Source organism: Ascoidea rubescens (assembly GCF_001661345.1).
Source record: "Ascoidea rubescens DSM 1968 unplaced genomic scaffold ASCRUscaffold_2, whole genome shotgun sequence".
NCBI lineage: Eukaryota > Fungi > Ascomycota > Saccharomycetes > Ascoideales > Ascoideaceae > Ascoidea > Ascoidea rubescens.
This window is the reverse complement of record NW_017962914.1, coordinates 872632-886481: the sequence shown is the minus strand read 5'-3', so window position 1 is coordinate 886481 and position 13850 is coordinate 872632. Positions and strand designations below refer to the sequence as shown.

The 13850-nt window shown below is 33.2% G+C and overlaps 7 protein-coding genes across 7 annotated transcripts; 3 read left to right on the top strand and 4 right to left on the bottom strand.

The window, feature by feature from the left end:
• Window positions 1-198: 198 nt before the first annotated feature.
• Window positions 199-2313, bottom strand: ASCRUDRAFT_31311 (recombination protein Rad52; the record flags this gene model as incomplete). Its single annotated transcript, XM_020190261.1, has 2 exons — window positions 199-1086; window positions 1813-2313. The coding sequence occupies 2 exons, from the start codon at window positions 2311-2313 to the stop codon at window positions 199-201; spliced, it is 1389 nt and encodes a 462-aa protein (XP_020049294.1).
• Window positions 2314-2528: 215 nt separating this feature from the next.
• On the bottom strand, window positions 2529-3801 carry HEM2 (porphobilinogen synthase HEM2). Its single transcript, XM_020188951.1, has one exon. The coding sequence runs from the start codon at window positions 3665-3667 to the stop codon at window positions 2645-2647; it is 1023 nt and encodes a 340-aa protein (XP_020049293.1). The 5' UTR covers window positions 3668-3801; the 3' UTR covers window positions 2529-2644.
• A 153-nt stretch (window positions 3802-3954) lies between these two features.
• On the top strand, window positions 3955-4651 carry POP6 (ribonuclease P/MRP protein subunit POP6; the record flags this gene model as incomplete). The annotated part of the gene is made up of 2 exons (XM_020191574.1): window positions 3955-4582; window positions 4644-4651. 2 exons carry the CDS (start codon window positions 3955-3957, stop codon window positions 4649-4651), a joined length of 636 nt encoding a protein of 211 aa, XP_020049292.1.
• ASCRUDRAFT_74414 (PITH domain-containing protein) lies at window positions 4591-5710 on the bottom strand. Its single transcript, XM_020192673.1, has one exon. The coding sequence runs from the start codon at window positions 5661-5663 to the stop codon at window positions 4902-4904; it is 762 nt and encodes a 253-aa protein (XP_020049291.1). The 5' UTR covers window positions 5664-5710; the 3' UTR covers window positions 4591-4901.
• A 235-nt stretch (window positions 5711-5945) lies between these two features.
• Window positions 5946-6692, top strand: ASCRUDRAFT_6593 (PaaI family thioesterase; the record flags this gene model as incomplete). Its single annotated transcript, XM_020191365.1, has 1 exon — window positions 5946-6692. One exon carries the CDS (start codon window positions 5946-5948, stop codon window positions 6690-6692), a length of 747 nt encoding a protein of 248 aa, XP_020049290.1.
• Window positions 6693-6925: 233 nt separating this feature from the next.
• ASCRUDRAFT_74413 (PaaI family thioesterase) lies at window positions 6926-7857 on the bottom strand. Its single transcript, XM_020192672.1, has one exon. It carries the CDS (start codon window positions 7803-7805, stop codon window positions 7107-7109), a length of 699 nt encoding a protein of 232 aa, XP_020049289.1. The 5' UTR covers window positions 7806-7857; the 3' UTR covers window positions 6926-7106.
• A 263-nt stretch (window positions 7858-8120) lies between these two features.
• On the top strand, window positions 8121-13326 carry ASCRUDRAFT_126269 (glycosyltransferase family 24 protein). The gene has a single exon (XM_020188950.1). The coding sequence runs from the start codon at window positions 8144-8146 to the stop codon at window positions 13085-13087; it is 4944 nt and encodes a 1647-aa protein (XP_020049288.1). The 5' UTR covers window positions 8121-8143; the 3' UTR covers window positions 13088-13326.
• Window positions 13327-13850: the final 524 nt, after the last annotated feature.

Sequence of the window (13850 nt, the reverse complement as noted above, 5' to 3'; positions counted from 1 at the left end):
TTAATCTACTTGTGGGTTTTCTTTACCTGTTCTTTTTTTTTTTTTTAACTTCACCGATTTCTAATTAGACCCAAATATATTCCTACAGTTTTTATCAATTTCTATATTAGAATTAGAATAAGTGAATTAAATCAATTAAAAAACAGAGTGCACTTATTTAGTTATTTCAATTAATTATTCTTTGAATAAAAGTCTAGACTATTTATCAACAGGTTCAATTTTTTTCTCTTCTTTGCTTGTAATTGGTTTAGTTGGTGTAGTAGTAGTAGTAGTGGTTGTTGTGGTGGTTGTTATCGCTGAAATATTGTTATTTACTTTTGAACTAGAGCCATTTTTTGTTATCGATGTTAAATTTGCATGCAATCTTTTCAAATTGGATTTGGCGTTTCTTAAAGGTGCTTGTAATGTGCCATTAATCTTTCTTGGTAAAGGCAGTGAGAAGTTTTTGTTAATATTGTAGTTAGTAATATTGACATTTGTTTCCTGAACTAGAGATCGTTTAATTGGCATTGACCTTGAGTGATCAACTGTTTTTCGAAGTGATGGTGACTGATAAGTATGGTCAAATGCTTTTTCTGGGGGTAAAGGCGAATTTGATTGAACTTGTTCAGCTTGTCTTGCACTAAACCATTTAACTTTTTTTGGGATGTTTTCAGGCAATCTTTTGAGTGGTTCTCTAGAATCGTCTTCAATAATAGCGTTTTCTTTATGTTGTTTTATATTTTCGAGATTGCTTTCTTTTTTATTTTTTTTTTCATTTACTTTAGTGGTTTTATCATTTTCAATTTGCAAAGTTTTATTTTGAATATCATTTTGAATATCATTTTGAATATTTTGAGCATTTACAGTATCGATATCCATTTCTTCGTTTTTTATATTTTTTGAGTTTTCATTTGAAGAAATAGTAATGGTGATATCGCCATCCATTTCATCATTTTCATTATTTTGATTGTTTTGATTGTTTTGATTGTTTTCAATATCTTTGATGTCTTTGGTATCTTTGATATCTTCGATATTTTTGATATCTTTGATATCTTGTTTAGTTTGGTTGTATTGGATATTTTTAAGATCATTTACATCTTTCGTCTTAAAATTTGAGTTTAATTCTTGGTTTTTCTTTTTATCTATAATGTTAGAATTTTGAGAATCGTCATTTGAATCAAATTGATCTGAAGGTGTTGTCTTACTTAATACTAGATTAAAATCGTTATCTGTCAAGCCATTATTAAAATCTTGAGAAGCAGCAATTTCGTCACTAAATAGGGAATCGCCAAATTCGTAATCCATGTCACTTTGATCGATATTAGAACCATAAAGGATTCTTTTGGATGATAAATGATCGTAATCGGGATCGTAATAAGGGTTTTCCTTTTTTAATTTATCGTATATGGTTTGTATGGATTGTTGATCGAATCTTGGGTCATAGTTTGTTTTTTTGTTATTGGTGTTAGTAGTAGTATTATTGTTATTATTGTTATTACGATTATTGGTACGATTGACAGGAGATGGATTCGGTAAATTTTTTTTAATGTCTAGTTTGATCTGGTTTCTGTTTTTGTTTTGAATGTGAATTTGACTTATATCCTTTTGAGGTATTGGTTCAATTAATTTATCGTTGATGTAGTATGGGGAAAATAGTTTAAGGTTATTTTTCGATTCAAAATCTTGGTATTTAATTATTTCATTTATTGGATTTAAACTGGAAGAAGGTCTTATCAGGCCTAAGTCCTGTTCATCTGAGGGATTTCTTAATAACGAATGTGGATCATAATCTAGTGTGTTTTTACTAATATCCTTTTGAATAAATTTGACAAAGTCCTTATCGTACAAGCAATTACCCAAGGAATTGCCAAAAGATCTCAAGCATCTTTTTAGAGCGTCAGTTATAGCTTCTTTTTTACATTTTTCTAGAGCACCAGCTTTTGTTCTTGAGTTTTCGATTGTTCCGTAACCAATATCCTCTCTGAAGGTTCCATCTTTGAGAGTTATTCTAATTATCACAGAAACACCCACATTGAATTTTTGTCTGACAGTATCAACAAAGTCTATCGTCATGTCTTTAATTTCGGTATACCAGCCATTGAAACCGAAGACTTTGTTGGCAAGGTTAATGGCCTTCCAACCTTCGAGATAATGGACGCTTCCAGCACCATTTGGTCTTTTGGAGATGTATTCTGGGCCCAATTTTTTGTCTAGAGCAAGAGAGATTCTGCGAAACTCGTAATCGTTGTAGGGAACATAGCTTGGCCCAGAGCTGAATTCTGGTTTTAAGTAGTGGCTGTTGTGCTTTTCAGTGTTTGCTCTGGAGGTCATTCTGGACCTGGTGGTGTTGGCAAAAGTGTTCTCTTTTTCTTTGCTGGCGTTGTTCTGGGGGTTGTCGACATTGTTGGCGGTTTGATTGGGCTTGTTCATGGCAACTGAGAGCAGTGGAACTGGGACTGAGGGTGGTGGACCTGGAGAGTGATAAGGAACAGGACACAGTGGATGAAGTTAAGCGCCGAACCTCGCAAAGCAGTGGCAAGAAATACAGGAGAAGAAGCAGAGATGGACGTGTATTTGCTATTTACATGGTGCTGGCGCTGCAGCACGGGAGCCTGAGCTGTGTCTCGAGGTGCTCTTCGAGTGCTCTTCCCTTGCTCTGCTCCTACTGCTCCAACCACTCCAAGAACTCTGGCGTGAAGTACGAGATGATCAACCTGGCGCCTGCTCTGAGAAAGCCGTTGTGGGCCTCGAAAGCAATGCTCTTCAAGTCCACCACACCCTTCTCAGCAGCTGCATGGAGCATAGCGTACTCGCCACTAACATGATAGGTGCAAATGGGAATGTCCTGGCAGATATTCGAGGCCTCAGAGATGACGTCCAAGTAGAACGTCGAGGGTTTGACTATCACACCGTCGGTTCCCTCTGCAAGATCTCTCATTAAGGCTCTTCTGGCCAACCCCTTGCCTCCAGAGGGAAGTTGGTAGCACTTTCTGTCGCCATGACTGGGTGCTGAGCCTGCTGCGTCCCTGAAGGGCCCATAGAGGTTCCCGGAGAATTTGGCTGCGTAGCTCATCACAAAGCATCTGTGGGCCAACCCAGCCTTGATGAGACCCAACTTCATGTCCTTGATTCTACCATCGATCATGTCTGAGGGGGCTACTGAGTGGGCTCCAGCTTTGGCGTAGTTCACTGCCACTGCTGCGATTCTTCTCACCGACGTTTCTCTGTTGATCGACCCATCCTCATATAAGACCCCACAGTGTCCATGGGAGGTATACTCGCAAAGACACACATCACACATCACAAACAAATCAGGGAAGTTCTTTCGCAATGCCTTGATGGCCTGGATAACTGGTCCCTCAGGATCATCTGCCAATGTTCCCTCGGGATCCTTTTCTTTGGTCAATGGCACTCCAAACAAGATAACAGACGAAAGGCCCTTTTCAACGAGCGAAGCAACATAGGGAATCAACGTCTTGACGCCTCTTCTTTTGATGTTTGGCAAAGAAGGAATATCTGTCTCTTCATCTTCGATATCAGACACAAATAGTGGGAAAATGAACATTTTTTTGTGTAATTGAGCACCTTGTTGCCATTCTCTTAGCAATGGATGGAAATATCCTCCAGCCAAAACGCTCGATATTTCGGTAGGATGTATATCCAAATATTCTGCTTTATGCACCATTTTGAATATTGAATCAATAGTATGCTGTTGAAACAATACACTGTTGAAGTAATTTACAGTATATAGAATAATAATCAGTTTATATTCTCGATATCAGATAAATCTCTAAGCAGTTATCTTTTTTTTTTTTTTNTTTACTAAGCGATTTTAACTCACAAAATTGATGACTGAAATTTCAAACTTCCGCTAAAATTTTATTTACTCAATCAGGGAACAATATTGAAAGCACACCAACTCTCGCTATCAGATAACAAGAAACTAGGATATAAATGTATACTGGATTAATAATGGGGAAAACCTTTCCAGCTGGTGCACTCGATAATCAACCTCCTAAGAAAAAAAGAAAAATTATTAATCATACAAATAAAAAACATAAACAAGATAAACAAGATAAAAAAAACAAAAAAAAATCAGATAGAGATGTGGATCTAGATCTAGATCTAGATATAGAAATCGATTCTACTAAATTGAGCTCTTATAACATTGATATTGATGAAGATAAAACGGATTTGATAAGACAAAAGGATAAAGATGATGAAACTTTTAATAAATTGGTCAACGACAGTTTAAATCAATTGATTAAAGATGATATTAAGAGTAAAGTTGATATTAATAATAAAATTAGAATAACTATCAATATTAATGATAATATCAATAAAAAAATCAATGAAATGTACAACAAATTGACTTCAAGTGGTAACAAATCAACTTTAAGTGATAACAAATCAACTTCAAATGACAGCATAATATTAATTGGTGAAATGAATTCAATACAAAAATTAATTTCGATAGTTGAGATTTTCAAAAAATTGGTTAAAAATAATAAAAAAATTGTCAAACTTGCTAATAAAAATGAAAATAAAAATGAAAATGAAAATAAAAATAAAAATAAAAATAAAAACACTGATGATGGTGGTGAAAAAAAATTAAATTATAATAATTTATTACAGTTTAATAAATACCTATATTACAACAGCAAATTGAATCCAAAACACAAGAAAAATCTTTGTAAAATTAATTCAATTTCCAAAGATGACTTTAGTAATAAACAGAAATTGGACCATCTTTTAACTAATATTGATAAATTATATAAAATACCGATTTTCATAGTTTATTTAAAGTTAATCAATCAAAACGATGAAAAAAACAGAAAAAAAAGAGATCAAATGATTGACAACTTTGTTAAAAATAGTTGGACATTTCAAGAAAATTAATTCGCAAATTAATTGAAAAATTAATAATTGGATTGAGAATTGAATTTCGTATCTTTTATAAAAGCTTTGTGGTCAGTAGGATTAGCAGCAGCTTCATAAATAGTAATTACAGGGTTTTTGGTTAAAGCAGTGGAATCGCCTCTTAATTCTATATAATACATAGTTAAATCTTCCTCATCGTCACTATCACTGTCTTGACTATCGCTTTCCAGATTAGAAGTTGAATCTGAGTCGTCATTGTCACTATAAGAATTTTGAAAATAAATTGTCAAATGAGTTAGACCAGTAAATAATCTTCTCGATAAATAATGCTCAACAAAAGTCAAATCATTTTCATCTATGGCTTCATCGGCGTTTAAATTATTATCTAAATAGCCCAATAAAGGATGGGTGACTTCATATAACGGTTTTACGTTATCAATTGTATCAAAATCTAAATCCAGACGATTTTTGAAAAATTTAATTGTCTTGGGACACTTTTTGGAAGAGCCATTTGTTCTTAGGATTATTGAAAATAGCTTAACGTTGGCATTGAATGGAATCTTCAAAATAATTTGGCTATCCAAATCGCTCGAAACATATTCTGATATGTTGTATTTGCTGTGGGGGTCATCGTTGGCGCTCTTCTGGAAGATCAGCTTGATCTTGTCGTTGGGCTGTTTGATGTTCAAGGCTGAGAGGTTCAAGAGATCTATTTGGCACAACAACGACTGAGAGGCGTTGGTAGGAATGGGCGGCCCATCGTGGTGCTGGTGGGAGTGATGTTGGTGGTGGCAGGACATGGCGGCAGAAGAGGCAGAGGCAGCTAAGGAAGCACAAACAGCAGAGGCAGCACAGGCAACAAGAAGAAGACAGTCTCCTGATGGCAAAAATCAGGTCACTTCCAGTGGCGTGGGTGGCTGCAGGAACCACAGGCACGGGGCTCTTCTGTGTTGCTGAGAGTATAAAAGCTGCTGTTCTTCCTTTGCAACGAGCAAAAAGAACACTTTGCTGATCAGCTTCTATTAAGGTTTGCCACTCTTTTGATCAAGCTTTACTGTGAGTCTCTGATTGCTGATTACACCATGACCAAGCCAGTTTTACATTCACAGGAAGTCGATGCTTATCACCTCCATCTTCTCAACCATCCCTATGTTCAGCACTTGCAGGCTTCGAAGGACTTCCACCAGATCAGCCATGTTTTTGACACCAACGTCAACAGAACCAATGGCTTGTTAACCTCTCACACGTTGGCTGGCTCTGATTTGATTTCCAATCCCATCATCTTTTCTAAGTTGCTTACCAGGGACGACGGTGGATGTGCCGGTAATGCTGATGGTGCGAATGACGAGGATATTCATAATGAGATTATCGCGTTTTTTCATTTGGGAAACCAGTTGAATGGCCAGTTTAACATCGTTCATGGTGGGCTATTGGCGACTTTGTTGGATGAGAATCTTTATAGATGTTGTGTTCCATTATTCAAGAACTCAAAGAAATTTGGCGTTACAGCTAACTTGAACATCAATTATAAGAATCCCACTTTTTCTGATTCATTTATCATGTTACATGCAAAGATAACTAGAGTTGAGAAACAACGAAAGTTTTACTGTTATGGGAAAATTGAAAATTTGCTAATTGACGATAACAGCAATAGCAATTATGATACTAATAGTATTTTAAACTATTATTTGAATGAAAATGATATTGATAATGATATCAATTATTGCTTGAATCATGCCAAAAATCCAAATCACAATTTATTAGTTGAGGCTAATATTTTAGTTATTGAACCCAAGTGGGCTCCTGATTTTCAATCTGATCAATATTAATTATAATATTGATTATTATATTAATCTTATTCACCTTTAATTCACCTCAAAAGATTATAATCTTTACTTCATTATCATTATTATACTCATATTTATTTTACTTTTACTTATACTTATACTTATACTTATACTTATACTTATACTTATACTTTTACCAATATTTTATTTTTATTTTTATTTTATTTTATGTCATTTTATTATATTTTTATTTGGTGGAGGGCTTCATTACATTTCTATTTCAATTCAATTATATTTGAATTACTTTTCAATTTTAATAATTTTAATTACATCCATTATAGATAACATATTTTTTTTTATTTTTTTTCTTACTACATGGCTAGATATCTATATAAATTAACAAATAAATAAATAGATAAATAGATAAATAAATTTAAATTAATTTATTGACTAATTTTAAACCCATTTGGGTTTCATAACTAAAATATTAGCCTCAACTAACAACTCTTTCTTGGGATTTTTAGTCTTATTCAAATTGTGCTTAATATCATCATCAATATTATTCTTATTTAAATAGTGGTCCAAGATCTCTTTATCACCTTTCTCCTTTTCATTTCCCTCTTCCTTTTCATTGAATTTTAGACTCTCGATTTTGCCATAACAAAAAAATTTCCTCTCATCTTCTATTCTTAACAATTTAGCATGCAAAACAATAAATGAATTGGTATAAGTTGGATTCTTGTAATTCAAATTCAAATTAGCCGTAACACCAATTTTATTCTCAATAAATGGTACGCAGCATCTGTAAAGATTTTCATCCAACAAAGTCGCCAATAACCCACCATGAACAATATTAACCTGGCCACTTAGTTTTTGTCCCAAATGGAAAAACCCAATTAATTCATTTGATATCTCGTTTCTCTTTAAAAAGGCCTCTCGATTAAAATTTTTGCAGTTCTCGTATTTCGAAAACAATATGGGGTATTTGGATATCAAATGCGACCCACTCAATGTGCCCCCAGTGAACAAGTCCTCGTTGTGGTTCGAATTGTCATGGAGTAGATAAGAAATTGGATTGAACTTTGAAGTCGATGAGCCTAAGTGCTTGACATAGGGATGCGACTGCAACTTCAAATACTGAGACGAGGGACTCATTCTCTGTCGAATAGCAATAACATTGACCTAGCACTCTCTCTGCTTGACCAGCCAGCGATTCTTCAGTCCATATATACCCATCTCCAACCTATTTCTGGGAGACTTCTGGGAGATGCTGAGGAGAGCCTTTTTTCACTCCGAAAACCTCGCAAAAAACGGCAGCTGATAAAAAAGCGGCATTCGTCCTTTGCTTTATCCGGAACCGCTCCTCAATAGCGCCGCCCGGCCTTAACTACTGGACCCGTGGCCGTGGAAAGATGAGAGGATCAGAGATGGTGAAAGATGCTGAAGATGGTGAATCAACTGCAAAAGATCGCCTCACAGCTGCCTTGCCACCAATGTCCAGCTCCAGATGGTTCTCCTACGCTCTTCTACTGTATTTCTCCTATATGCTAGCAATTGCCAGCAGTCTTGCTTCTTCCCAGAACTCTGTCAATGTCAAGCTCTACTCCAGCTGGCTGAATCCCCCATTTGCTTTGCAGATACTAGAAACAATTTCAAACCAGAATGAGTCTCTTTATTTGCCAACGATTTTGAAATTGTTGAACATCAACGACATAGATGCTCTGAGTATTCATGATATCGATGCAATCAACTCAATTGACTTGTCTGATGCTTGCGAACTCTCCCCAGTTTTCAACGATAAATTTTACTATGACAACACTTTTAACACTTTATTAAACAACGATTCAAAATTGGTTTATGATATTTACTTAGCAAACCACTATTATTCTCCAACAGTTATATCCCATTACAATTACTATAATTCGTCCGTTATACCTAATTTCAACATCCCTCAGTCCTCCCCAAGGGATTCCTGGATCCTATTTGATGACAAAATTATATCGGATCCAACTGATTTATTCGCTTTGCAAATCGACAATAGTAACAACAATAATAACAAAATTAATGAGTTAATTTTGCCATTTGATAGAGTTATTGGTAATTACTCTACAAATAATCTTCCTCTTTTGATTCTTTATGGTAATATTAATGATCCCTCATTTAAAAATTTCTTTATTTCTTTATACCAAAATGTTTTAGCAAAAAAATTGAATTTTGTTTGGAGATATATCCCTGAATATAATACAAAAATTGATTATGAATTATTAAGTGGTTATGGTGTTGATTTAACTCTAAAAAGAACAGATTATATTGTAATTGACGATAGAGATGTCTTTAACAATTCAAATTCAAATTCAAACTCAAACTCAAAACAAAACTCAAATATCGAAAAAATTGATACTGATGACTCTGATATCCTAAACACTCATTTTTCTGATATTCAATCAGTTCCAAAAAAGAGAATTAAAAACTTAGATTTAAAATTAGTCAACTATGTACTAAATTACTCTAACAATTCATACACAAACTTTAAGAGATTAATTCAAATTTTAAATGACTTTCCCAAATTTTCAAATTTAATCGCCTTTTCAAAATCTTTTAAAATTAACAAAAAAAGAGATCAAAAAATTAAAAATATAATCGATATAACAAATTCAAATTCGAAAATTGGGTTATCAAAGGATTCAATCGGCCTTTATATCAATGGTAAACCCTTATCTGATTCAAAATTTAATTTTTTCAACCTAATTAACTTATTCAATAACGAATTGAACTTGATTCATTTTTTGAAAAAAAATCTAAAACTATCAACTTTTAATTCAAAAAGCATTCTAACAAGATTTGCCTTTATGCTAACTTATCTAAGAAGAAATTTTAAATCAAATTCTAATAATCTATTTAAACGATTTAATTTAAATAAAAATTCTCACATATTAGGCGATAAGTTTTTTTATTTAAACGATATTGAAAGTGATTCCTTTTATAGCCATTTAAAGATAGACAGAAGCATTTTTCTACAACAATCAAAGGAAATTCGTCCTGGCCAATTACCAAACTTAAAGGAAAATTTATTTGATATGATTTTTGTTTTAAATTTAAATGATGATAGCTTATTAAATATCGCAATGTCAATATCCTCCTTAATTTTAGATAGAGGGATTCCCCAAAGAATTGGATTTTTACCAATTTTACAAAATGCCTCTGATAAAAATGAAGATGAAAAATTGATCAATAAGTTATTGTTTCACAAATTTTATAAAACTGGTTATAATGATCAAGTAAATTCGAAAAAGGATTTATACAGCTTTTTAGAACGACTAAGTAATTCTCCAGGAAAAGTTAAAAAAGAATTACTAGATCACTATAATAACAATGAAGACGACTATAACCTCGATGAATATGATAATTCCTTTTTTTTAAAAAATTATGCAATTAAAAAACCTTATATTATAATTGATGGTGTCTTTACTGAATTCGATAAATACAACCAATGGCAATATGCTATTGCAAATCAATTATACAAAGACGTTAATTTAATCGCTAAAATTATCCAAGAAAATCTTTCCTCGAAAAACAAAGAGTTTGAAAATAAAAAATTAATTGATTATCTTTATGAAAAATCTTTATCTTCCCGTAATTTGAAAATAATGCCTGAACACGATAATATTAAAGGAATTGATGATGGAATTATTGATGAAGGGTTTACTTATAAATTTTTCTCTGAAGAATTTTTTAAAACAATCAGATATAATGAAAAAATTCAAGAAAACACTGTTGAGTTTCAATACGAAAAAAAAATAAGAAGAATTAATTCCGAACAGAAAATTCCAATAACTACTTATTTAATTGGTGATTTTAATTCAAAACCATTTTTGAAAGAAGTGGTTGAATTGCTTAAAATGGAGTATAGTCTATTCGAATATGACCAAGATTATAAAGCCAGAATCAAATTAGTAAATACCGCTATAGATAACTCTAATTTCAAAAAAATCAAAGAATCTCTTACTAATAAAAATATTGGCAAATCAATTACATTAAAGGATACAATGGAATTAGTTGTGGATATTATTGAAAGAAACTCAAATTTAATTGAGTTTAAAGATCAACACAAACAACATTTTAACAAGGAAGTTATCAGTTTACTTAAATCAATTGATATTGATATTGAAGCTTATAATTATGCTCCAGTAATTATTGTGAACAGCAGATTGATTAAATTTAATAGTGAAGAAGAATTGTTCACTGAAAAAGAAATAGATTTCTTAGTTCTATATGAAATTGAAAATAGATTAAAACCCATTGATATTTTAAGAACAGATCTTGATATTTCGTTTAAAAATCAGATTTTGATATACCAAAAAACTGAAATAACCTTATTTAAAGACTATTATGATTGGTTTGAATTGTTATCAACGGTTTTAACCAAGAGCTTTTTTGACACTAACCAAGTTGATTATCAGATTGGTGAAAAAATCACTAGGTATGATTTATCTTCAATCACTTATGAAGATGTTTCAATTGAAATCGGTAATGAAAATGCTAAATCAGTTTTTAGATCTAAAGATTTGGCAGATCTAGAGATTGTTGCAATTATTGATCCTATTAGTGAAGAATCTCAAAAGATATTAACAATGCTAGACGGTTTTACAAATTTAGCCAGATTTTCTAATCTTTGTCATATTACTATTTTACTTCAACCAGATTTGGAAATGAGCGAGATTAGTATCAAAAGATTTTATCGTGGGTTATATCTTTCGAATGTTACATTTGATTCTGATAGTGGGGAAATTGATAGAAACAATTACAATGCGAAATTTGAAAATGTGCCTGAAAAGACATTATTTACATTAGATATGGATGTTTCAACGTCATGGATTGTTATGCCTAAAACATCGATTTGGGATCTTGATAATATTAAACTTGATTCTACAGAATTCGGTTATGTTGAAGGAATTTATGAGTTGAGAAATATATTAATTGAAGGGCATAGTAAAGATATTGAAAAGAAAATTCCTCCAGTGGGAGCTCAAGTTGAGCTAATTGATGTTCAAGATAAAACATATTCAGATACTAACATCATGGCTAATCTTGGGTATTTGCAGTTAAAATCCAACCCTGGGCTATGGAAGTTTCAAATTAAACCAAATTCTAAATCTAGGGAGATTTATTCAATTAATGACATTTTCATCATTGACAATGAGGGAAAAAAGATTTCTAGGAATGATTCATATCTTGGTATTTCAGATATGAATGGATTGACAATTTTTCCAAGATTTGTTAAAAACCCTGGAATGGAAGGTAGTAGCTTGATTATTAAAAATGATCAAGATGCGGATGATTTTGATGCAAGTACATTTAAGAAAATATTGAATTTAGACGGAATAGTGAATAAATTACCAAGGTTATTGAAAAATGTTTTTAATAAGATTAGTGGCAAAGATAATGAATTGGTTGGTTCAAATTATAATTTGGATAAAGCGGATATTAATATTTTTACAATTGCAAGTGGACACTTATATGAAAGATTTCTAAGTATAATGACAGCATCTGTTAGAAAACATACAAAGCATAGTATCAAATTTTGGTTAATTGAGAATTTTATGTCACCATCATTCAAGGAATTTCTACCATATTTAGCTAAGAAGTATGATTTCAAATACGAGTTGATAACATATAAATGGCCATTTTGGTTAAGACCTCAAAGAGAAAAACAAAGAACGTTTTGGGGCTATAAGATATTGTTTTTAGATGTGATTTTCCCTCAAGATTTAGATAAAGTGATATTTGTTGATTCAGATCAAATTTGCAGAACAGATTTGAAAGAGTTAGTTGACTTGAATTTGAAAGGTGCGCCATATGGATATACACCAATGTGTGATTCAAGAAAAGAAATGGAGGGATTTCGATTTTGGAAACAAGGGTATTGGGCCAATTTATTAGGAGATGAGTATAAATACCATATCAGCGCGCTTTATGTGATTGATTTGAAAAAATTCAGAGGAATTGCAGCTGGAGATCGGTTAAGACAGCATTATCAATCTTTATCTGCAGACCCAAATTCATTATCCAATTTGGACCAAGATTTGCCAAACAACTTGCAAAAGGAAATTAAAATCTTCTCATTGCCTCAGGACTGGTTATGGTGCGAGACATGGTGCTCAGACGAAAGCTTGAGAACTGCTAAAACAATTGATCTCTGTAACAATCCACTCACCAGAGAACCGAAATTGGATCGAGCAAGACGTCAAATCAAAGAATGGAGCGACTACGACGATGAGATCACAGCTTTGCGAGAAGAAGCAAAGCAAATAAAGGCGGTGGAGCTCAAGGAGGCCGAAATACATCTGGTTAGTGCTTCTGATTCTGCTGATTCTGCTGCTTCTGATTCTGAGGAGGACTTTGATGCGGATCTTGCGGATTTCCACGACGAGCTCTGATCCGCGCCGTATGCACCATCTGCATAACCGTTGAGCTTCCGTGGACGCGGAGACCGGCATAAACCGCGCTTTCACCGCAAATTTCAGCTTCGGAATTGCACTCCAAAATTTTTTCACCATTTTTTCAAGATCAACTCCACGATTTATGACTGGTGTAGAACGCAGGTCATAGAAAAGAGATATATAGTAAATACACCTTTATTGTTCCTCTTGTAAATATCTTCTTTCAGCTTATTTATAATCTTTTTTTTGTCCAATACATTGTTATCTTTTTGTTTTTCTAGTCTCTAGTTGTTACAACTTTCATTTTCCAAAGAATGAGCGCTGATTTAAAGGTTGAAAGTGCCCAGCCAGTTACTACAATTCCTGAATCCAATGGAAATGTTGAACAAACCAAAAAACCTGAGCTGGCTCCTCAAGTGAAAGAGGCTCAAAAAGCCGATGTTACTGACCCTGCTGAATCCGCTGAATCTGCTGAATCTACTGAGCCATCTCAAGGCTCCGAAAAGAATGAAGCTAACGATTTTGTCGAGCCTCTGATGATCCAAGTTTCGGTGAAACTTCCTTTATCTGACTCGTCTGATTCACCATCTGAATTATCCTTAATGGTCTCCCAGTTTGAAACAATTCACGACATTGCTCAGTCAATCTCAGTATTATCTCAATCGAATTATTTAACTTGTTTCAATTTATGCCTCAAAGGTTCAAAGAACGCTTTACTATCTGAAACTACAATTAGTGACATACTTTCTTCGACTTCGTC

What these genes read in the sequence shown, in the direction of transcription:
- HEM2 (XM_020188951.1), bottom strand. Translation starts at nt 3,667, where the DNA reads ATGGTGCATAAAGCAGAATATTTGGATATACATCCTACCGAAATATCG.
- ASCRUDRAFT_74414 (XM_020192673.1), bottom strand. Translation starts at nt 5,663, where the DNA reads ATGTCCTGCCACCACCAACATCACTCCCACCAGCACCACGATGGGCCG.
- ASCRUDRAFT_74413 (XM_020192672.1), bottom strand. Translation starts at nt 7,805, where the DNA reads ATGAGTCCCTCGTCTCAGTATTTGAAGTTGCAGTCGCATCCCTATGTC.
- ASCRUDRAFT_126269 (XM_020188950.1), top strand. Translation starts at nt 8,144, where the DNA reads ATGTCCAGCTCCAGATGGTTCTCCTACGCTCTTCTACTGTATTTCTCC.